The sequence below is a fragment of the Rattus rattus genome, chromosome 5 (genome assembly GCF_011064425.1).
Source record: "Rattus rattus isolate New Zealand chromosome 5, Rrattus_CSIRO_v1, whole genome shotgun sequence".
Classification (NCBI taxonomy): domain Eukaryota; kingdom Metazoa; phylum Chordata; class Mammalia; order Rodentia; family Muridae; genus Rattus; species Rattus rattus.
In genome coordinates this window covers 78,774,420-78,799,981 of record NC_046158.1, presented here as the reverse complement: position 1 = coordinate 78,799,981, position 25,562 = coordinate 78,774,420, and the positions used below count along the sequence as shown (strand labels likewise).

At 36.7% G+C, this 25,562-nt stretch overlaps 1 pseudogene and 1 gene segment (V, D, J or C); one reads left to right on the top strand and one right to left on the bottom strand.

The window, feature by feature from the left end:
- Window positions 1–6,525: 6,525 nt before the first annotated feature.
- LOC116900917 lies at window positions 6,526–7,252 on the top strand. The segment is given in 3 exon segments: window positions 6,526–6,569; window positions 6,741–6,802; window positions 6,930–7,252. Coding segments are annotated over 3 exon segments (429 nt in total).
- A 5,662-nt stretch (window positions 7,253–12,914) lies between these two features.
- LOC116900916 lies at window positions 12,915–13,345 on the bottom strand (annotated as a pseudogene).
- Between the last annotated feature and the right edge of the window lie 12,217 nt (window positions 13,346–25,562).

Sequence of the window (25,562 nt, the reverse complement as noted above, 5' to 3'; positions counted from 1 at the left end):
TTAGAGGCACGTCATAGAGAAATCTGTTTCCCACTTTGAGTTCAAAGAATTAATTCTCATGCTCTGTGAAATGTTAATATCTATTGTACTATTAGCTTATGTGACTGAGGATCAGTTTATTGCCACGGCCACACCCAAATTTATTATTCCACAAACAAAGGAGAAATATTTAGAATATGGACTATTGTGTTCTGTGCATAATTACAAGACAAGAAAATGAAATTCAACACACTTGATCATGAATCACTTTTAATACATTGCAGTCTTCATTATGTATTTCAGGGAAAGTGCTTAATAGAAACTTTCATGAATTAGATTGGAGTTATAGATCTAAAAGTGTTATTTTAATATCATATAAAAAGTAATGGAAATCTCATTTTACTCTACCATATGGAGTTCAGGTATTTCAAAGAATATTTTCAGAAAATAGTATTTTACATTAATTTCCTTTTAAAGGTTTAGAAAAATTATTGCTAATTTCTTTTTATAATCCAAGTTTCCACATTTTATTTCAGGGTGTGTTATCTGTGCATTTCTCAGTGAAATACCATGAACTCCAGGTCTAAACCAGTACAGATCTGAGAGTAGTCCTTCAACACAGCTCCAAAACATATCCCTTTCCTTTAACATCTATTTTAATCAAGATAGAAAAAGATCAAGTCAAGGGGGAAAAGGAAATGTTTTATTAAATCAATGGATTTTATTCTTGCTAGTATAATGCAAAGAAAAACATATTAAGGCAGTTCTTGCCTGTACCCAATATACAAACTACTATCTTTCCCCAATAAAAATTGCAAGGTTATTCCCTTAGACAGGTTGTGTCCTACAAATATACTTTTCCTGAGGCACTGTAGAGTGATATCATGAATTTTCCTTGTATTTATTTTTGTCTTTACAATGGTCACACTGGTGAAGCAAAACACATTGTTTCTTCATTTTCTATTATTAACAAATCTTTCTTTATTTTTATAATTTTTAATGTTCTTTCCAATTTATATATATATTTTTCTCTCATATATTATATTCCAAATATAGGTCTTCATTATCTTGCATTCCAGTCCTCCAAGTTCTTTCTTCCCTCCCCTTTCTCCCTTAGATTACTCCTCTATTTTCATTCAGAAAAGAACAGGTCTCCCAGGGATATTAACCAAATATAACACAACAAATTACATAAAACTAGGCACATACCCTCATATCAAGACTGAATAAGGCAAAGCAGTAGAAAGAATAGTGACCCCAGCGCTTACAAATGAGTCAGAAACAACTCCCACTCCCACTGTTAGGAGTCCCCCAAGGACACCAAACAACATATCCATAAAATATATGCATGTCTTTTGGCTCAGTCTCATATAGAATTCCTGTCCTGTTCCTTCAGTTCTAGGTGAGCCACTATGAGCCATGATTAGTTGATTCTCTGGGTGATTCTCTTGTGGTGTCCTTAACCCCTCTGGCTACTACAATCCTTATTACCTCTATAACTGGTGATCCAGATCTTTTCCTAATGTTCAGCTGTGGATATCTCTATCTTCTCCTTTCAGTTGTTAGACAAAGGCACTCTGATGACAACAATACTAGGCGCCATTCTATGAGAATACCAGAATATTATCAGAAAATATTTTGTTGACTTTTTTTTCTATTTTTAGACAGTTGCATTTGGTTTTTTTCCTTGGTCTCTTGGCTATTCAACCTCTAGTTCCTGGCCACTCCAGAAGATTCAGGCCTGTTTTCCTTGTGGCATGGGTCTCAAGTTTGTCCAGCCATTGATTGAAACTCTCACAAGATCTGGGACACAATTACCCCATAACTGTAAATTTTCACTAGGACCACACTCATAATGATATTTTCATTTTATTAGGTTTTCCAATCACCCTCGAAATGATCCTCAATACTTATAGTCTTTTCCTCCATCTATCCCTACTCTGATTCTTCCTGTTTTTATCTTCACCATATCCCAGTTTATCCATGAAAATGATTCTGTTTTTTCTTCCTAAGGAGCTCCAAAAATCACCTTGGCAGTTCTGCTTGTTAATTGATGTCTCTGAAGCTGTGGATTTACCATGATTTCTTGCTAATGTGAATTAGCATTGTTTACTTAAAAGCTCACATTTAGTTTTTAAAACTGGATACACTGAAAATGTTAAATAAAAATGAGTAATATTGTTGAATGCATTGGCACAAGAGACAACATCCTGAACAGAACATCAATATTTCAAGCACTAAGATTTGACATTAATAAATGGAACCTAGGGTTTGGGGAATTAGCTTAGTGGCAGAGTGCTTGCCTAGCAAGCACAAGGCCCTGGGTTCAGTCCTCAGCTCCGGGGGGGAGGGGAATGGAACTAAAAACTCTTGTGATGCAAAGGACACAAAACAATAGCTCAGAAAGTGAGAAAAAAATTTCAAGAGCTCTATATCTGATACCCAAAATATATAGAGAACTCAAGAAACGGGACAACAACCAACCAACCAAAAATCAATTAAAAATAGTGTACAAATATAAAAGGAATTCTCAAAAGAAGAATCTCAAGTGGCTGAAAAACACTTAAAAATGTTCACTATCCTTTTATCATCCGTGAAATATGATCAAAACAACTCTGAGATTCCATCTTATACATGTCAGAAGGGCTAGGATAAAAGACGCACAAGCAACATCTTATGCTATTTGGAGCTCAAGAACAAGGAAGACCAAGTGTGTCTGCTTCTGTTCTACCTACAAGAGGGAACAAAATAATTGTGGGAAGTAGGAACCTGGGATGGAAAGTGAGGGAAAGGGAAAAGGAGGCACAGGATCAGGTGTGGGAGAAGACTGGGCAGAAAGGGTCAGGAAATTGCGTGGAAGTGTGAACCATTGAGAGATGAGGAAGAGTGGGTAGCTATCAGAAAGTCCCAGGTGGCAGGCAGGTAAGCCACAGGCTTCCAGGACAGAACAGGAAAGGCATTATCTCAAATACTCAAAAAAAAAAAAAAAAAAGGAAGAGAGAATCTGTAGAAACCATATTCAGAGGTTAGGATCAGCCCCTGTTTGAGGGAATGGGGCCACCCACCCATCTACATAATAATAATTCAGAGTTGTTCCTGTCTAAAGGAAATGCAGACACAATGAATGAAGCAGAGAGTGAAGGAAAGGCCATTAAGAGACTGCCCCACCTAGGGATCTATTTCATCTGCAGACACCAAACCCAGAAACTATTGCTGATACAAAGTGATTGCTGACAGGAACCTGGTATGACTGTCTCCTGAGAGACTATGCCAGAGCCTGATCAATACAGATAAGAATGCTCTCAGGTGTTACTGTAAAATTATAATAAATAACATGCTGTCTTTTACACCACTAGATCCAGCACTGCAGTGCCCCAAGATATCTACTTGATATCTTAAGTCTCAGTCAGCAAAGCCTCTCACCCAACCTGCTCCATCCAATATCACACTGCCAAAGGCCTCTCTCTGAGCCTGGCAGCAATCTCTGTACCTATCTCATTCCTAAGGCAGGTTTCCATGCCAGAAATACACATCCCAATTGCTCAGCGGCCCAGTGTCTCTAGCTGCCGCACACTTTCCTACATGAAAGAACATACAACACAAAAACCTCTGATCCAATTGATAAGACATAATTGCCCACCTAAACATACAAAGCCCTGTCCACATCCATCCCTTAAGAACATTTATAACAGGGGTTGGGGATTTAGCTCAGTGGTAGAGCACTTGCCTACTAAGAACATTTATAACAACCTGTAAAGGTACATTGTGGAATCTTAACGTCAGCTTCCAAGTTGCTACTCTCTGTCTCTCCTCTCCTCTTCTGTTCCTGCTTCCTCCTCTTACTTCAAGCTTTTCTCCCACCCATCCTTCCTTCCCATCCAATGACAGGTCTCATTTTACCTTGTATCTGCCTCACCTGTGACATCATCTCACAAGCTAACCATCAGAAAAAGTGAAGAACCCCAATATAAGAGTAAGGGAAAGGACTGAAGGAGCTGAAGGGGTTTGCAACACTACAGGAAGAAAAACAGTATCAATGAAACAACCCCCCGCCCAGAGATCACAGGAACTTACCAAACATTACACATGGAGGGACCCATGACTCCAGCTATACATGTAGCAGAAGATTGCCTTATCTGGTATCAATGGGAAGGGAGGCCCTTGGTCCTATTTTGGATAGATGACCCAGTATAGGGGGATTGTAGGGCGGTGAGGAGCAACTAGGTACATAGGTGGAGGATCACCCTCAAAAAAGCAGTGGATTTGTAGAGGGGCAACTGGAAAGGGTGACAGCACTTGAAATGTAGATAAATAACCATTAAAAAAAGGAAGTGTCTTCAGACAAGTATAAGGAGGGAGTTCATTTTTATACTTGACACACAAGAACCCATATTATTCTCATGTATTTACAACACAAACCTCTTTAGGAATTGCTCACAAGTTTCTGAACCTCATTTAAATGCCCCTACCAATGATAATACTGGGATGAGGCTGATGAGCAGGTTCTGTAAAGGCACCTAGTGAAGCTCCATGGACTTTTTTTTTTTTTTTTTTTTAACAAGTTAGAACTTTCAGTGACTAACATACATCCCTTTGACATGCTGGGGTTTTTACATTCTGTGTCTTCAGCAAATGCACTCTTCCCAACAAATTCTGGCAAGCAGCCAATAACCAAAGCAGTAGTCACATTCTTGAGCCATTTAGGCTCTCCTAGACAAATTAAAAGGTGATTTACCAAATCTGGAAAAAACTAGCAATTCTGTTGAATAAACCTTTCCTTCTGAGGGGAACAATATCCACCCAGGCAAGGAATGCCATTCAATAACATTTTTACACAGAATTTTTCAATAATGGCCTCTTTCTAATGCTTTAGCTTTTACCATCCAATTAATGTTTTCTTTCTATTAAATACTAATATGTAGAGGCACTGAGTAATTTAGAGAACTTTAGTGTAATTATTTTGAAGATGATAAGACATTATGTCCCTTACTTATTTAACCATAAACCAAGAAAAGTATTCATGGTTCTATACAAATGAGCCACAGTTTCAGTTACAATTTTAAATTGCATTTCAGGAATACAGGGCTTGCTTAACTTCAGTGAATAACTCTCTTAACTATGTGGTACTTACATGTAACTGGTGAGCTTTTTTGCTTAACTTCAGTGAATAACTCTCTTAACTATGTGGTTCTTACATGTAACTGGTGAGCTTCGTTAGTTAATGAATAGTATTCTTCAAACATCACTTATATTTCCCATATATATATACATATATATGCATATTTTTAACAAGTTAGAACTTCAGTGACTAACATACATCCCTTTGACATGGGAAATATATATATATGTATATATATATATATATATATATGTTTTCTTTTGGACATGTCCATTTACCTTTCCTATTTTTCATAACTCTCCTGTGTCCATTATCTTCTCTATGGGTTGTCATGGGGGAATTCCTTGCCCTGACTCACCTCTGTCTTCTACAGAATCGATTCTCTCACTTGTTGAACTATCCTCATGCTCTTTCTCTTGGAAAAAGTCCATATTAATCTCATCACACCTCTACTAACATGAATAAACACATTGTCATCCTCACTATGTCTGTTCTTTCCTTTACAGAGTTATTACATTACCTTCCTAACATGTTTCTCTTTTCAACAAACTAATTGCAATGTCCATAAATCAGACATCAAAAATCATGTTCTCTTTGGGTTTGGGAGAGTTTGGGGGCTGATAATTGATGAAGCTTTATGAAATATAGTGGATTTGAATATATTAATGGGTCATATTTAGAGAGAAACATTTCTAAATCACAATTACATAAAGAAAATTGTGTTAAGAAGAAATAGAAAGAAAGAATTGGAGACATAACATAAATATTAGGCAGTATAACACATATTCTCCATCTGGTAAGGTGATGATTTGCAACATATGGAAAAAAGAAAATCAGGGCTGTAGAGACCACCTAGCAGTTCAGAAAACATTCTCTTCTTGCAGAGGATATGGGTTAGGTACACAGCAACACATGCAGCTCTCAATCATCCGTAACTCTAACATCCTTTTCTGCACTCACCTAGCAATAAATCCACTGTGCACACGTACATAAAGAGGCAAACACCCATGCGCATAAAATCAAAGTTTTTCTTGTTGTTATCCTGTTTTATTTTTAAGAAAAGGATAAAACTGAAGTTCCTTTTTGGTAGTCATAGAATCCTAGATTAAGATGAATTGACAGTGCAGGAAATGAAGTGTTGATACACAATCTTGTCATTCTTTAAAAAAAGATGACCACCACCCCCCCCCAGTATTTGTCTATTCTAATTTTGATAAAGACAAAAAGAATTAGGAATATTCATAAACAAAGCATATTTTAATCTACAATTAACCATTGAAAGACTTTCTTGAATTTTCTGTGAACATACAAACCTGAAACTCCCTAGCATATACAAAATATAGCATTAGAATGATATACTGAGCATGAGAGAAATTTAAAAAAAAATAAAATTAGTGCTATTAGTATCATTCTTTGGGCCTCCAAAGATGAGCACCTTCATTGGAAAAAATCTGCACTGTGCTAGTCTGATGTAAGACATCAGAGGTCATTGTGCTTTTGTTTAGTTACTAAAATAAGTCTATCCTGCAGCTGTGCCCAGCCCTGTCCAGATGCAGCTGATTTGCATGTGCTGAGATCACATCCTATTGCCCCAGAGATTTAATAAACCAACCATTCACAATTAAGAGTTATTCTTGGTCAGGAGACAGCGAGAAAATGAGGAGTTCAAGTCAGCTCCTGGGCTCCTGTTGTTCTGGCTTCATGGTAAAGAGCATAACATTGATTATTTGTTAGAAACAGTATGTAATCAGGAATTTCTAGTCCTTCAGGAAAATCTTCTTTGAACATAACTAATTTCGTAGGAATTTATATATTTTTTTTTAAATTTTAGGTGCTCAGTGTGACATCCAGATGACACAGTCTCCTCCCTCCTTGTCTGCATCTCTGGGAGACAAAGTCACCATCACTTGCCAGGCAAGTCAAAACATTAACAAGTATATAGCTTGGTATCAGCAAACGCCTGGAAAAGCTCCTAGGCTGCTCATACGTTACACATCTACACTAGAGTCCGGCATCCCATCGAGGTTCAGTGGCAGTGGATCTGGGAGAGATTATTCATTCAGCATCAGCAACGTGGAGTCTGAAGATATTGCAAGTTATTACTGTCTACGGTATGATAACCTTCCTCCCACAGTGATACAAGTCATAACATAAACCACCCAGGGAAGCAGAAGTGAGAGGCTACTTTGCCCCAGATTCTTACCCTATGTCTTATCCACTCTGCTAAAAAATGTTTTTGTTTGACAAGTTGCAAAGTCCATTGGGATATTTTAGTAGCACAAGGACAGAAAAAAATGTAAAAGAAACTAAACATCTGTCCTTTAAAAAACCTGGATCTAAAACATGACCACGATTCCAATGATCAAAATGTATGAAATTATTTGTTTTGAATAGTTTAAGAATTGCATCAATTGAAAGTCACATTGGCACACATGCATATAAACACACACACACACACACACACACACACACACACACAGAGAGAGAGAGAGAGAGAGAGAGAGAGCTGTAAATGTTGTAGTAAATTAAACTTATCTACCTATAGCTTTTAAAATCCTGAAACTCTAAAGTCAATCAAGTATGTATTAGAGCATGTTATTCTCCGAAGCTATCTTCAATCAAAATCCATACTTAGTAGAGGAAAAGGATACCCAATCATTTGATCACATGATCCTCAGATTTGTTTAGGACAATGATATGTGTGATCATGTGTTTCCATGCCTGTATCACCTCAGCCATCACTTCTATACATATTACTACATGAATATTTCAAGGGTTATGTTATAATTATCTGATCTTTAGTCTTATGGATATTTCCTTCATAAACTCTACAGGAATTCATAGGAGGAAACAAGGTTCTGAGAACTGTGCTTTCAGATGTTGAGGTGATGAAGAATTAATTTCTAATTAGTGCAGTCTTCTCGGACCTAATTCTAACAGATTCCTCATTAGGGTTTGTTTCTGAGAATAATTTGAATGTACCTCCATGTACAAATCCAGGCTACAGTAAAATAAATTTAAAAATAAAATATAGTAATCACTATGAAGAAATTATGTGAAATGTGTAAAACAGAAATACCAAATGACTTGGTTTGGATATACCAAATAAAAAATTTAAGATACAAACACTTCACGTTTTTGGATGTCTGATTATAATTTTAGTAACTTATATAATGGAATAACCTATAATTTTATTATAATGATTCTCAACAAATATGGTGAATGTGTTAAGGTTCTGAGGAATATGCTTTCTGATACTGTGGCAACGAAGAATTAAAATCTTATTAGTGCAACAATCATCATCATCATCACATATAATTAATCAGACCCCATCCTAATATTTTATTTAAAAAGAGATGTTTTGCTCTGATGGTTAAAATATTTGCTATTATTAATTAGTTAATTCCATGGAAAAGCAATGCTTTTCAATATAAATGAAAATATATCTTAAAAATTACTCAGTGGTTAACAGCACTAGATGTTCTTGCAAAGGCTCTCAGTTCATTTCGCAGCATCCTCAGATAGCATACAACTCCAGACTTAGGTGAACCAATGCCTTCTTCTAGCCCCATAGATTCCTGTTCATATGTTGCCCACATAAATGAATGCAAGCACATGCATATTCACATAAAAATAAAAAACAAAATATATAATAAAATGTTTAAAAGAGAAATTTTGATTTAAATCTAGAATAAAGCTTTATGTGTTCAGAGTGAACTAAGTAAGAAATATGAGTAAGCAGAAGGAAAACACGGATGAAGAAAATATTCTTCACATATTGCTTGGGAAAGAGAACTTTCTCCCAAACATGTGGAAAGAGTGGGTTCATACCAAAATAGGGCCCACCGTAATAATCTGAAAATTCTTCAGCCTGAAGTTGCTGTAGGAAAGAGTGATGTCTGTCCCATACTCACTGGTACTGAATTAGTACTGGACACCTGATGGCAGAAAGCATGCCACGAAATGGCGGTGATAGAAGATGATTCCAGTTAGCTTGTATCCAATTAAGTGATTAATCTGGTGAGAGCTCCATGAGACACTCTCCCTGAACTGATGGGAACCCACTCTTTTTCAGACTCAGTCATTAGACTCAAGATAAATGACCATGACATCTTCACAAAGACCTTAATTTAGAAGTAGCTGTTATTAACATAATACATTAGTCATATTTAAAAATCTTAAATAAAGATGTTTTTAATTTATATGCTATAGTACTATTTTGTGTCAGTTTTCATTCTGTGTAAAAAAACTATTTTTTCTTATACAAAATATGTCTTTTATACTTAAAATCTGAGACCAAAAATATAAGCATAGGCACAGGGTTGTTACATCATCATAGCAAAGTTTCTCACCTGTAGATTATATTAAGACCACCTCCTAGGAAAAAAATAAATAAGAGGAGCTTTGAGCAGTCAGTCAACTTGGATGTGAGAACTCTATGCTGAGTATCACAGGATGGTAGCAAGAGCAGATGTGAATTCCATAATGTAGACAAAAATGGAAAGAGAAAAAGAATCTGTCATTATTCAGTGGAAAGTGATCATGCATTTACAGATGTACAGAAATGAAATGTAAACACATTGATTACCAAAGAAAAGTATCTTTGTATCAAATGTACATATTCAAATCAACTGCACTCCAGTTGGAAAAACATTTTCATTATTAAAATATTGATATATATGTGAGTGTATGAAATATTGTATAACCTATATATCTTTGTTACTCCCTTAAATTTAAAATACGTATTTGCTACCCTTTCTACATGTGTGGGAATTTTAGAAATCTCACTGCTAGATCATTGACTTTTTTTCTCTCTTTTTTTTTTCATCAAATAACTTATATTCAGAACTCACTATCTTCTCTGCTTGATCATTTTTAAATGCTTTTAAATTTCTTTTCCTGACAGAATAAGGACACACAGAGTTTCTCCGAGGGCGAGAATTGGCATGGTTCAGACCCTCTGCCAGGTCAAGATAGTTCTCTTATCTTTAACTACCATCTCCAAATGGAAAAAAAATCAGTGTTTGTAATCTTCATGAATAAGTGATTAACACTCATAGGCATTTTGGATACATGAAATACAACCAACTATGCATCAGAATCCACTCATTTTATGGTAGAAGACAGAAGATGCATAAATAATACTTCGATACCCTCCCCTTATTTCCTTGTAAAATATAATGGGAGGGAAAAATGAATATCCAGGTTGTTTTAGAGTCTTCCCAGCTTTCATCCCATGAATAGCATAAATAGAAAAGGAATAAGATAGTTCAGTGGAACGATTTTTTTAACTTGAAAAATAAATTTTAGTGTAATTATTGGTTATCTTCTTCCCATTATCCAATTTTAGTCAAAGACAATGGTCATTTCAACTACTACTATTTTGTAAGAGAAATAAACCTAACATAAACCTCAATGACAAAAACTATGTGGTAACAGCAAATGAAAAATCAAAGCTGATGATTAAGCCTTTTACTGTGTTTTATACTTATTTCTAGTGAAGACTGCATTCATTTATTTTCTCAAAAGTTTTCTGCATTTTTATTGGATATTTTATATATTTACATTTCAAATGCTATTCCTTTTCACAGTTCTTCCCTCACCTATCCCCTCTCTCTGCTTCTGTGATAATGTTCCCACTCCCAACCACTCTCCCCTCACCATCCTGGCATTCCCCTACACTGGGGAAAGGGACCTTTGATATTTTGATATTTTGATACTTCACAGGACCAAGGGCTTCTCCTTCTATTGATGTCAGAATATGCCGTCCTCAGCTACATATGCTGCTAGGGGCATTGGTCTCTCCATAAGTACTTTTTGGTTGGTGATTTATTTCCTGGGAGCTCTGAAATTTCTGGTTGGTTGATATTGTTGTTCTTCTTTTTTTTTTTTTTTTTTTTTTTGGTTTTTTTTTTCGGTGGTGGGGGCCGAACCCAGGGCGTTGCGCTTCCTAGGTAAGCGCTCTACCGCTGAGCTAAATCCCCAGCCCTGTTGTTCTTCTTACAGGGTTGCAAACCCCTTTCTTTCCTTCAGTCCTTTCTCTAACTCCTCTATTTGGGTCCTTGTGCTGTGTTTGAAGGATGTTTAGCAGCAAACATCCTCACCTATATCAGAAAGGCTCTTGCAGAGCCTCCCAGGAGGCATTCATATTAGCTTCCTGACAGCAAGCACTTCTGGGCATTAGCAATGGTGACTGGGTTTGCTGGCTGCCTATGGGATGGAGCCCCAGGTGGAGCAGTCTCTGGATGGCCATTCCTTCAGTCTCTGCTCCATTCTTTGTCTCTATATTTCCTACCATTAGTATTTCATTTCTCCTATTAAGGACTGAAGCATCCACATTTTGGTCTTGCTTCTCTTTGAACTTCATGTGATCTGTGAATTATATTTTGGGTATTCTGAACTTTTGGGCAAATAACATATCAATGAATGAATATCATGTGCATTTTTAGTTATTTGGTTGCCCGACTCAGGATATTTTTTAATTCCATCCATTTGCCTAAGAATTTCATGAAGTCATTGTTTTAAATAGCTGAGTAATACTCTATTGTGTAAAAGTACCACATATTCTGTATCCTTTCCTCTGTTGAAGGACATCTGGATTCTTTCAAGCTCCTCGTTTATGACTAGTGACTCTCAGGGGTGTTTTGATTTGCATTTCCCTGATGAATAAGGTTGTTGAACATATTCTTAGATGTTTCATGGCCATTCAATACTTCTAAGGTGAGAATTGTCTGTTTAGCCTGTACCCCACTTCAATAGAGATTTTGGTACTGTGGAATCTAACTTCTTGAGTTCTTTGTATATATTAGATATTAGGCCTCTATCAAATGTTTGATTGATAAACACCTTCTCCCAATCAGTTGGTTACTGTTTTGTCCTATTGACTATGTCCTCTACCATACAGAAGCTTTGCAATTTTATGAGGTAGCATCAGTCAATTCTTAAGATTAAGAATGAGTCATTGATGTTCTGCTCAGGAAAATTTCCCCTGTGCTTATGTGTTCAAGGCTCTTTCCCACTTTCTCTTCTATTAGTTCCAGTGTATCTGGTTTTATGTGGAGGTCCTTGATCCACTTGGACTTGAACTTTGTAAAGAGGGGAAACAATGGATCAATTTGCAATCTTTTACAGGCTGACTGCCACTTCAACCAGCACCATTTTTTGAAAATGCTGTCTTTTTCCCACCGGTTTTGCTCCTTCAGCAAAATCAAGTGACCATAGGTTTGTGATTAATTTCTGCCTCTTCAATTCTATTCCATTGATCTACCTGCCTGTCTCTGTATAAATACTATGGAATTTTAATCAATATTGCTCTGTAATACAGCTTGAGGACACGGACGTTAACTTTCCACAGAAGGTCTTTTACTGCTGAGAATAATTTCACTATCTAGGATTTTTTGTTATTCCAAATGAATTTGCAAATTGCTCTTTCTAATTTTATACAAAAATGAGTTGGAATTTTGATGGGTATTGCATTGAATCTGCAGATTGCTTTTGACAAAATGGCCATTTTTACAATATTAATCCTGTCAATTCATGAGCATGGGAGATCTTTCCATCTTCTGAGGTCTTCTTGGATTTCTTCCTTCAAAGACTTGAATATCTTGTTATAGATATATTTCACTTGCTTGGTTAGTCACACCAAGATATTTTATATACTTTGTAACTACTCTGAAGGGTGTCCCTTCCCTTCTTTCTCAGCCTGTTTATCCTTTGAGTTGAGGAGGCTACTGATGTGTTTGAGTTAATTTTATACCCAGCCAAAATGAAGAAGCTCTTTATGAGGTTTAGGTATTCTTTGAAACTACTGTTCCAGCTAGACAACATTTTTTCTTACAGTCAAAACATGAATGATGGACACTACTCCTCGAACTAGTACCTTTTCATGACCCTGTAGTAAGATAGTGCTGCTATTGTCAGATGGGGCTTTCAAAGCTTTATATTTGATTAGGAGGACCATACCATTTCTGTCCAGAGCCTGAACAGCCCTTTCAATATCATTAGCTTTAAAACAGATGAGCACCTTCAAGACAATGCTGCCTGCCTGGTCCTTCACTGCTGGACTCTTTGTGCTAATCGGGAAGAGGGGGAGCGAGCATCCTGGAGAGCAGTTGTCACAGGAATGAGTCCACCTTGCCCTCATCAGACCATATTGCTGCTGTCCTCCTCCTCCAGGAACTTGTTCTCCTCATAATCATCCACATCTACCTTCTGAAACTGGGCCAAGGACAGCATGTTCTTCAACATCTTGGATTGTGACAAAATGCTGGCCTCTCCCCTGTAGTGCCTCTCCTTCAGACAGTGATGATTTTTTTTTTATTGTTTCTATTTTAGTCTTTAGATCCTCTATGGTTTTGTTCAATTCTGTTTGTGTTTTCCTGTAATTCTTTAAGGGATTTTTGTATTTCCTCTTTAAGGGCTTCTACTTGTTTACCTGTATTGTTCTGTATTTTTTAAGGGAGTCAATTATGTCCTTCTTACAGTCCTCTATCATCATCATGAGATGTGATGTTAAATAGAAATCTTGCTTTTTGGGTATGTTAGGGTATCCAGGACCTGCCAGGGTGGAAGCACTGGGTTCTGAGGATACCAAGTAGCCTTGGTTTCTATTGGTTATGTTCTTGAACTTGCCTCTCGCCATCTGGATATATTTGGTGTTATTTGGTCTTGATATCTCTGACTGGACCTTATAGGTCCTCTGGGGCTGTGATCCTGTCATCTTAGGAGTGAGAGTACTCCTTGGGAGACCTGTTCTATCTGGGCAAGATTTGGTATGTTGGGCAGTGCGACAGCCTTAGCTCTTGGCACAGATGGAGGCCAGAAGAATCTTATCCCAGAATACTCTGTGGTTCTTGTGCCCTGTGTGTTCCTGTTAAGTTTCTCTTTGGACAGTTATTGGAGCAAAAGTGGTGGACTCACCTGTGGGCTTAGTAATTTCACCATATTCTGCAGGTAAGGGGCTGTCCCTTGAAACTCTCATCTTTTCTTCTGTGTTCTGTAGCTCAGAACTGCAGGTTTGAGAGAGAAATTTGTGTTCTATTTGCAGTGTTCTCAACTAAAATTTAGTGTGGGAATACTAGATTTTGATGTATTCTAGTATAAATGGAACATGGGAATTTTAACTTGGAGAGAGACTCCTGGAATACAAGTTTCAGAATGTAGGGAAATCTAGGAATGTTCTGACTCTAATATAAGCTTAATCAAAACAACAATTGAAGTTTGAACCACCACTCTCCACCGATTTACATGACACAGGCCAGTTCCCTGAGCATTTACATAAACTGTACATAAACTGAGAAATTTTAGTCCTAGCCAGGACTCAGGTCATTTCCTGTTGGTCTGGATTTCAGGTAAGGAAATGCAGCATAGGTGATTTTTGCAGGTTACTATGTTTACTGCTATATGACTTCTTATAAGAATCATTACGCAAATGAATACTCAATTGCATCTGTTGTATGTTTTTCTGTTTCAGGTGGTATATGTGAAATGCTGTTCTCCCAATCAATAGCCTTGCTGTCTGTATATGAGAGGCCGTGTCACCATCATTTGCTTTACAAGTCAGAACATAGGTGATTGGTTATCTTGTTATCAGAAGAAAAATCAGGGAAACTCCTACATTTCTGTCTGTGCTAGATCCTGTTGGCAAATTTCAATAATGTCCAGGTTTAATACCAACAAATCTACATTACATATTTCACCATCAGTCCCAAAAATTCTGAAAATATTGTCATCTTCTACTGTCAGTAGGGCAGCAACACTCCTTCAATGATACAAGTCATAGCAGAAACTTCACAGAGAAGCATAGGTGAGTGTGGGCTCCCCTAGTTGGCACATTGGCATTTGAAATTGTACCTTTTCTACACAAAACTCATTGTGTGTGTGTGTGTGTGTGTGTGTGTGTGTGTGTGTGTGTGTGTGTGTGTGTAAGATTACTTGAAGGTTTTGGTAGAAGAAGCAAGCTTCTTCATCCCTACTCACTTTCCTGTATAGCTCCAGAAACATAAACAACCCAAAGGCTCTTTAGAATTCATGAAGAATTCAGAGCATGATACATGACTATTTGTCATAATTGGAAGTCTTAGTCTTTTTTAAGAAAAAAATGGAGTAAAGTTAATCTGTGTTTATTACAATTCCTTTAGAAGACTTAATGCAGTTTATTGATTTGTGTACTACTGTTATTAACTTGATACCTGTTAGGAAAGTTAGTAGTAGAAAATGGGGTTCTTTGGTACCTGAACAGTTCCTTGGCCACCTCTAACATGGTGGTCAACTTCTGGGTCCATTTGATGCATCCTTATCTAAGCTAGTCAAAATAATGTTAACTAATTAGCTATAGTAGTAGAGTATCTATATCTATTAGTTATAGTGCTTTCCATATTTCTATATGAAGTGAACCTAAAACTATAGACTATTCTACTATTGTTTGCACATAATAAAATGAGGATGTTGGTCAGAACCAGGAGCTTACTTTTCAGGTTTTTTCAAGAAATCTATATGAGATTTTTGGCTTTTATTCTTGCACAAATAAAAATGAACTCAGTTTGGGGCCTTTCATTCTGGCCTAGTTTTGTTGATATTCTAAGGACTATTCATTTTGAAATTCAATCTATATTATATAAACAAATGCACTTGAAACTTTGTTTTCTGTGTATTTCTTGATTTGTGCTACTCACCTGAACTGAAAGGAATGTTTTCAATAACTGTGATCTGTGAAGGAATCATTTGTTTTTATCATAAAAGAATTTGTGTAAAACACATCCAATGACCAAAGATAGTTACTATTTGCTAGTTTACATTTACAGTTGCTTTATAAGAAGGTGACTGTTTTCTTTCAAATCACTCTTATATTCGCTGTTTTGGACATAGTTAGCATTTCTGCTCACTCATGGAATCAGGCAACCTTGCAGCTGAAAGAGTCCTTTTACTCTGTAACTGTGAAGTGCTTAGGCAGATGGAAGAAGACATGACAAAAATTGTAATGTCTCTAATAAATGCTTTTCCAGGTGTATCCTGGGTCATGTTTGTCTGGCTTTTGTGAAGAACATCGGTTTGTAAGAACATCTGCCTCTATAGGCTGGCTGTGGCATAGAAATGTGGCCAACTTCAAGGAAGTATTCAAAAATTCCACAAAAATCTTTAGATAGAAAGCATACCACTCATGATACAACTCAAATATTAGGAGAGAGTATGCAAAGCAACAGTGTAGGAACTATTAATAATAAATAGTTAAAAAACAAATCATAAGATGCTGATAATGTTTGATTAAAAGCCATAAATCACAAAAAAGTGAAAATTTTACTGAAAGGAACAGTGAGATATAAAAGGAACAGAACATTTTCTGTTACATATAAAGTAAAGACAAAGTAGGAAAGGCATAAATAAAACAAAGAAATATATTAAGGAGATAAAGTATTTATTAAATATTAAATGTTGATATTTTGACTCAGTTTTGTTTTGTTTCATTTCATTTTGTTTTGTTTTGTTTTCCTGATATAATTAATGGTCATGGAAAAAGGTAAGTGTGCAAAACTGCTAATGTAAGGCCAACATTGGTTCTAAATTTAAAGCTTATTTTAAAACATTTTTCTTTAGTTTGTGTTTCACACATGTGTATAGCAAAATATTTTTACATCTACCCCATTTCTTTAATCCCATTTTTACCATATCTCTGTAATACAACTACCCTTTTGAATCTCCTCTCTCCTCTGTCTTTACAACCCACTATGTCCATTTAGTGTTGTCTATATATACACTGATTTGAAATCATTATCTATTGGAGCTCTGGAATGTACCAATGGTCACATCCTCTAAAAAGAATGGTTCTGCCTCTCCAGCAACTAAACAAAATAATGTTCAGAATGGTATGTGTCCTGTAGATTATCTTCCCAATCTATTCCAGGATTTTGACTGTCATGATCTTGTGTAAGTCTTGTGTAGCTAACAACTACTCCCATGAGTTTGGTATTGCGATGACCTTGTCATATCAAAAGCACATTTTACGGAATCCTTCCTCACTTTCTGGTATTTGCATTTACTCTGCTCCTCTTCCCTGAGAGTTCCTGATCACTAGAAGGTAGACACTAAATCAGTTGTCCCATTTAGGCCTAATCACTCAATTTACTACTCACCATTCTGACCAGTAATTTTTTTTTCCTTTGACTCCTGTCTAATATAAAAAAGAACTGCACTGAAAAAATTTTATCAGATGTTGAAATTCCAGATACCTAGAGAGGTAGGTGTGTGTGTGTGTGTGTGTGTGTGTGTGTGTGTGTGTGTGTGTGTGTGTGATTTGCTCTTATCATAGAATCTTACAGTGCAGGCTCTATTCCCCAGGGTAGGGGAATCTTACGCTGCGGGGGAGGGTGGGCAGGTAAGTGGAGGAGCACCCTTATAGTAGCATGTAGAGAAGGGATGGGGTAGGTGCTTTCTGTCAGAGAAACAAGAAAAGGGGATAACACTTGAAATGTAAATAAAGAAAATATCAAAAAAAAAGAAGAGGGTACTACACCAAGTTATAGATAGTTGTGAACCACCATGTGTTTGCTGGGAATTGAGCTCAGGACCTCTGGAAGAGCAGACAGTGCTCTTAAAAAGTGAGACATTTCTCTCTTTTTTATAGGAAAAATATTCTGCCAGTATTATGTAAAATTTCATTTATGCTTGGCATAGTCATCTGTGATGTGGTCAGGATATTAAGCTGAAATAAGTGATACCATAAAGATATACGATGCTGAATACCAAAAGCAACCTACATCTCACAAGTAGCTATATTACACAAATAGGAAAAGTTTACCCTTCCTTTAAAATTGCATAAGATATTCAACAATTTGTCATAATACATCTTTATATGAAATACTTTGTTACATTTGTTCCCATAAACAACTTCCTTATTATTTTAGCCAGTTATAACATCCCTTTAAGTATATCATATCTCAGAATTTCAAACTAACATTCTCCTAAGAATGCATACACTTTAGCCACTTTTGCAGCAGTATTAAACATGTTTTTCACTGGTGATTTTTTTTACTTCATGATGTATTTGTTTACTTTGTGTGACTGTATAGACATTATTCTTCCTTAATGCTCAGACCACTGGAAGGAAAGAAGAGCTCCAGTAGGGGGTTTTCAACAGAAACATTTTTTCTAACACTGATCACTGTGAATGTTGCTCCTTCTCTAGATTTCAAAATCGACAAGGCCAAGCCCTGTGTTCATTTGGGTCATTTGGCCAGAAGAGGACAGCATTAACACATATTTATTAAAATAATATCTCTAGTCTTAGAGCTAAAATTATTTAACCCTAGAAAGCAAGAATTCTCCATCTTTTGATACACTTTTCTAGGAAGGTTTCCGAGTTTCTGCTCACTTCCTTCTATGTTGTCTTGACATTGAGCACATTCACCTTTATGTCATTTTCTTTGGGGAATCAGAAATTCACTGTTTTCAGAAGGGAAAAGCAAGGTCCTCTTATAATTCTGGTTTCTATCTTTGGCTTCTTTAAAAAAATTATTATATATTTATTTACTTACATTACAAAGGTTATTCCCCTTCCCGGTTTCCTGTCCATATGCCCCCATTCCCTCACCTCCCTCTCCCTCATATGGGTATTCCCCCTATACATCCACCTTATTGCTCCCACCATATTCCCCTGCACTGGAGGTCCAACCTTGGCAAGACCAAGGGCTTTCCCTTCCACTGGTGCCCCACCAAGTCTATTCTATGCTACATATGCAGTTGGAGCCCTGGGTCAGTCCATGTGTAGTCTTTCAATAGTCATTTAGTTCCTGGAAGCTCTAGTTGGTTGACATTGTTGTTTTTATGGGGTTGCAAGCTCCATAATCTCTTTTAATGCTTCCTCTAATTCCCCCCAATGCGGTTCTATTCTCAGTTCGGTGGATTGCTGCTGCTAGCATTGACCTCTGTATTGGACATGCTCTGGATGTGTTTCTCAGGAGAGGGCTACATCCAGTCCCTTTCAGCATACATTTTTTAGCTTCATCAATATTATCTAGTTTTGGTGGCTTCTAACAACATTTTTCTCTTGTTCAGTGGAATTCATTTCCACTAGTAGTTTTTTGAAGTTGTAGTACCAGAGAGAGAGGGGGGGGCAACAAAAAATCCACATTAGGAAAGTTGAGATTGGATAACCCAGTAGAAGAAAAGATGGTTTAGCAGATTAGAGAACTTATTGCTCTTGTAGAAGATCAGGATTTGGGGTTGGGGATTTAGCTCAGTGGTAGAGCACTTGCCTAGCAAGCGCAAGGCCCTGGGTTCGGTCCCCAGCTCCGGAAAAAAAAAAGATCAGGATTTGATTCCCAGGACCGACATGGTATCTCACACGTATACATAACTCAAGCTCCATGGAATATTAACTTGTCTTCTGACTTTCTCAGGAATCAAACATGCATATGTGTCCATACTATGTGCAGACAGATGCTCAAACATGTAGAATAAAATAAATATGCATAAACAATTACAAAAATATGATGGGATGCCCCTCATACTCAGTAGGGCAAAGACAGTTATAATCCTGTTTTTGCGAGATCTCTTCAGGAATAAAAAGTAACTTAAGGATTGAGTTCGTGGAAGATATCCTGTCTTTACACAGAAGGAGGCATATTAACCAATATGCTGATTTGTTTATGTCTCATTTAACACTACACCTAATTTACTGTTCTTATTGCTAAACCCTAAAATCTATATTTACAATCATATGGGAAGTTCTTTCATTCTAAAAGAACAAGAAAGAGATGAGCAAGTAACTAGTAAACACAAAAAATGAAAGAAGAGACCACAGTTTATCCTGAAGGAAGAAAAGCCAGTTCTCTGAAATCTTACTTTAAGTTAATTCAATTCAACAGTTCCTAGTTCAGTATCTCTCCATGTGTGCCTTTAATACACAAGAGAACTCTTTTATGAAGAGGGCAATGAAGAAACTCCTCCTACTCCTACTCCTCCTCTTCTTCCTCCTCCTCTTCCTTTTCCTCCTCCTCCTCCTCTTATTGATTTATTTATAATGCATACAGGCCTGCATGAATGCCTTCTGGCCAGAAGATGGCACCAGATCTTAACATGAGAAAATAGGTGTTTTCTGGGAATTGAACTTAGGACCCCTGGAACCGCAACCAGTACTCTTAACATCTAACCCATCTCTGTAGCCCAAGGAAGTTATTCTTAAGGAAAAGCAACCAAGAATTCATTGCATCTTCATGAGCTCTGCTTTGCTTTAACTTTTAGAGAAAGAAAATTGAATTTTGCTTTACAACATATTAAAACTTTTAATGAAAATTACATATTAAATTACAGCTTCAATAACTATTATTCTTTAATAATTGAAGGACAATTTAATTGAAGACTATGCTCAGAAAACCCAAATAATAGTATGACATAAACTAAACAGCAACAGAGCTTTTTTTTTATATTGAGAATGATGGCAATCCAGATGAGTATATCTTTATGAATCTCTAAGCCCTGGGTTGTCTTACAACTGGACTGTGGTAGAGTTCCTAAAAAAACCAAAAGACTATACATGGACTGACCCAGGGCTCCAATTGCATATTTTGCAGAGAATAGCCTTGTTGGGGCACCAGTGGAAGGAGAAGTCCTTGGTCCTGCCAAGACTGGAACTCCAGGGCAGGGAATATGGTGGGGGCAAAAAGGGGATGTATAGGGAGAATACTTGTATGAGGGAGAGAGAGAGGAGGGAATGGGGGATCATGGACAGGAAACCAGAAAGGGTTATAACATTTGAAATGTAAGTAAAGAAATATGTCTAATAAAAATTATCAAAAAGAAGAAGAAGAAGAAGAAGGAGAAGAAGAAGAAGAAGAAGAAGAAGAAGAAGAAGAAGAAGAAGAAGAAGAAGAAGAAGAAGAAGGAGGAGGAGGAGGAGGAGGAGGAGGAGGAGGAGGAGGAGGAGGAGGAGGAGGAGGAGGAGGAGGAGGAGGAGGAGGAGAAGGAGGAGAAGGAGAAGGAGAAGGAGAAGAGAAGAAGAAGAAGAAGAAGAAGAAGGAGGAGGAGGAGGAGGAGGAGGAGGAGGAGGAGGAGGAGGAGGAGGAGGAGGAGGAGGAGGAGGAAGGACATAGCTTCAATCACAGTTCCAGAAGATTTCAATATCCAATTACTAAAGGCTTTGTAGCTTGTTGCAAGACAGTGAACTGGGGTAAGATGACATGACATAGAAATCTCCTTACTCAATGACATCATTATAAACAAAGAGAAAGAGAATGAGGTTGGTGTCCAAATATTTCCTTCAAGGATACATGTTTTACAACCCAAGGACATCTACAGTTCTACTTCATAAAGGTTCCAATATCTTTCAATGTTGTCACAGACTGGCAAGCAAACCTGCATGACATGCACCATTGGGGAGCATTTACCTAAGCTGTAGCCAGTGGCAATGTCCATTTGTTTACATTTCTATGAGTCTTCCATCTATGTGAAGCTGTCCCTTACTTTGTTAAGGTAAAGTTTGTGTTTACCTCATTTCTAGGGAAGATGGCATGATTTTTCATAGCTGTATTAGTCTGGTTAATAAAATTATAACTGGTAAAAAAAAGTCAGTATCTGTGATTTTATACATTTCAGTGGGAGATTCTTTTTTTCATTCTCCTGGTTATGTCTTTGGTGGTATAATATTATAGAAATGTCTCTGAATACACATGACTTCCAGAACAAACAAGTGACTGCAATTTTTCAAAGTGCTTTGAGATCACAGCAATCTGATTAAATGAGAATACGTGAATATGGTCTCAGATAAACAGCTTGCAGGAGAAAAGGAAGCAAGTGGGGCTCCTGTGCATTCTTTGAGTCCATTATAAAATCATCTTCAAAATAGTTTAATCATGATAGAAATATGACTCAAATATTTAATAGAACTTGCCCTGATAACAATAGCAAATTAAGATAGGCTTGGCAGAAATCCGTGGGCAAATCTCTGGTCATAACTATGCATCACAAAGGAAATAATGCAAAATAGAAATTCACATCCTTATTAACATAATATCTATAGATAAGTAGACACTGTCTTGGCTTGACAAGGTTCACACTAAATAAAAAACAAAACACAGGAGTTTACAAGTGAAGACCTGCCTACTCTATCTTTAGCAATTTTAGATTTCATCTTCAGAAAGCACAGATGGCTCAAATTGCTTTAAAGAAATGTACTTATGAGAATAATGAGTAAATAAGTTGAGATCAAGAATAAAAAACGCAATGGATTTTGAATTACAGATTTTCATCTTTCTGCTTATCAGTGTCTCAAGTTACTTTAGGCCTGAGGAAATAATTTCAGGATCTAAGATCCATTTTCCTTGGGAAGTCTGGGTCTAAGATAAACTATTTTTCATTTTATCTCTTCTTAGTAATGGGTGGTATCAAGTTATTTTTGTATCTCTATATTTATTATATTAGCAGACAATTAAATCCTTAAATTGATTCTGGCAGTAACAATGTTTCTCACAACCTACTCCAATGCCTTGTGCTCCGGAATGAAAGGCATATACCATAGCCTTTATATTTTGATATCTCTAAAACAGCTCAATGAAGTACTTTCAACAAGAATGAAAAATAACTCCATGGAGATGAATCCCACGTTCTAAGTGATAATTGAATATTGTTATTACGATGAATTTGTTAGGGAAACTTTATGGAATAAGTCATTTGACACCAGTGCCTGCAAATGAAGGGATGTCACCTATGAAGCAAAGCCAGAATGGTTCTGTCAGCATGTAATTCTTGGCATCTGCAATAGTGTCTGGGTTTGGTGAAAGTATATGGGATGGATGTGCAAGTAGGGCAGTCTCTAGATGACCTTGCCTTCAGTCTCTGTTCCACAATTTGTCTTTGTACTTCATCCTGTAAGTATTTTGTTCCCCCTTCTAAGAAGTACTGAAACATCCACACTTTTGTCTTCCTGCTTCTTGAGCTTCACATGGTCTGTAAATTGTATCTTGGGTAGTCTGAGCCTTTGGGCTAATATTCACTTCTCAGCGAAGGCATAACATGTGTGTTCATTTGTGACTGGGTTACCTCACTCAGGATGATATTTTTTAGTTCCATGCATTTGCCTAAGAATTTTACAATGTCATTGTTTGTAAGAGCTGACACCCCTTCTTATATGCAAGTGTGCATGCAGATAGAATACTATTATATACAAAATAAATAAGCAAATCTTCAAAAGATGTATTTAAAAAATTTAAAAATCATTATTTTAACCAAAAGCAGTTTTTAAAACAGTATAAATATCCCTATATATTTCAGGGAAAAAGAATCAAAACCTTCCATGAATTGGATTTGAGTTATGCATATGAAAGTAGTATTTTAATTTTATAAAAAGAGTATTAATGATTCTCATTTTATTATTATAAAATATGTCCTGAAATTTAGGTATTTCAAAAACTATTGTGCACAAAGAGTTTGCCAGAATGAATATCCTATACAAAATAATTATGAAGCTCATTGCTTATTTATTTGCAATCCAGTTTTAATAATCCATTTAATTATGTGAGATCCATGGGATTCTCCAAAGGAATACCATGAGCTCTATACCCAAATGGTGTGGAATTAAACCCTTCACACTGCTCTGACTCATCTTCCTTACCTTTAACACTTTAATCAAGACAGAAAATACAAATCTTGGACAAAGATGGTAGGGGTGTATTAAAACAATGAACTGTTTTCTTGCTATTGAAATGCAAAAGAAAAAAGAAAAGAAAGAAAAAACACTGTTGATTTATGCTCACAAATTGCATCTTCTACACAAACAAACCAAGTAAGCAACTAAAGGTCTACAATGAGGGTGATAAAGCTAATAACTACAAGAGAGCTAGATTTTTTCTAAACCTAAATATAATAGACATAGATAATATTCTCAAAAAAACATTGCTTCCAGTTTCTGCCTGCACCCAGAGCTAATCTGGTCCTACAGCTCTCTGTTCCCAAATTCCACAGGGGAGCCAGCTGTACTCTCAGAAGTGCTGACGATCCTGAGAACTCAGGAGAGACCACCACTTCTGTTACATTCCTGGCCAAGAGGAACTCACCCTGAGCTCTCTCGACAAAGAAACCTAGAAACAGCCAGGGACATGTTCCTTCCACTTTCTATCTATGCCCAGAGCTGAAAGCTAGTCTCCAGGAGCTCTGCACACCTGAGAGTAGAGGTAAGACTACCACTTTTGCTCTGAAGAATCAGTCTGCACCCCCAGGACACAGGAAACAAGGAGTAGTCTGGCATAGGATCCTTCTGGTTTCTGCCTATACCTTGAGCTGACTCGGTCACACAGATAAAAGAAGATTAAAATAATGACATGCACCCTATCAGATCATCATGGACTAAGGCTGGTCTTCAATGACAGTAAAATGTCAAAAAGCCTACATATACATGGAAGATGAAGAATTCCCTAGTCAGTGATAACTTGGTCATGGGAAAAAAAAGACATTAAAGACTTTTTATAATTTAATGAAAATCAAGTTACAAGTAAACCAAACTTATGCACAATGAAAGTAGTGCTAAGAGGGAAAATCATGGCTCTGAGTGCCTCCAAAAAGAAACTAGAGAGAGCACACCCTTGACAGAACACCTAAACGCTCTAGAAAAAAAAGAATCAAATACACGCAAGAGACATACAGGGCAGGAAATAATCAAACTCAGCTGAAACCAAATAAGTAGAAACAGAAAGAAACATACAAAGAATCAACAAAACCAGGAGATGGTTCTTTCAGAAAATTAAGAAGATAGATAAACCCTTAGCCTGACTAACCAGAAGGCACAGAGAGTGTACCAAAATTTTAAAAATCAGAAAAAAAAGGGGAGACATAAAAACATAATCTGAGGAAATTCAAAGACTCATGAGCTCCTACTATAATAGCCTATATGCAACAAAACTTGAAAATCTGAAAGAAATGGAAAAAAATTTTAGACAAATACCAGGTTGCAAAGTTAAATTAGGAACAAATAAACAATCTAAACAGTCACAAAGCTACTAAAAAATAGAAGCCAATATTCAAAGTCTCCCAACCATAAAGAGCCCAGAACCATATGGGTTTAGTGCGGAATTCTATCAGACATTAGTAGAAGACCTCATATCAACACTGTCAAAACTATTCCACAGAATAGAAACAGACAGAGCACTGTCAAATTCCTTCTATGAAGTGATAATTATGCTTATACCCAAATCACACCAAGACCCAACCAAGAAAGAGAACTTCATACCAATTTCCCTTATGAATATCGACACAAAAATACCCAATAAAATTTTGGCAAACCTAATCCATGAACACATCAATACATCATCCATCGTAATCAAGTAGGCTTCATCCCAGGGATGCACTGATGGTTCAATATATGGAAATCCATCAATGTAATACACTATATAAACAAACTAAATAAAAAAACCACATGATTATATCATTAGATAATGAGAAAGCATTTGACAAAATTCAACACCCTTCTTGTTAAAAGTAC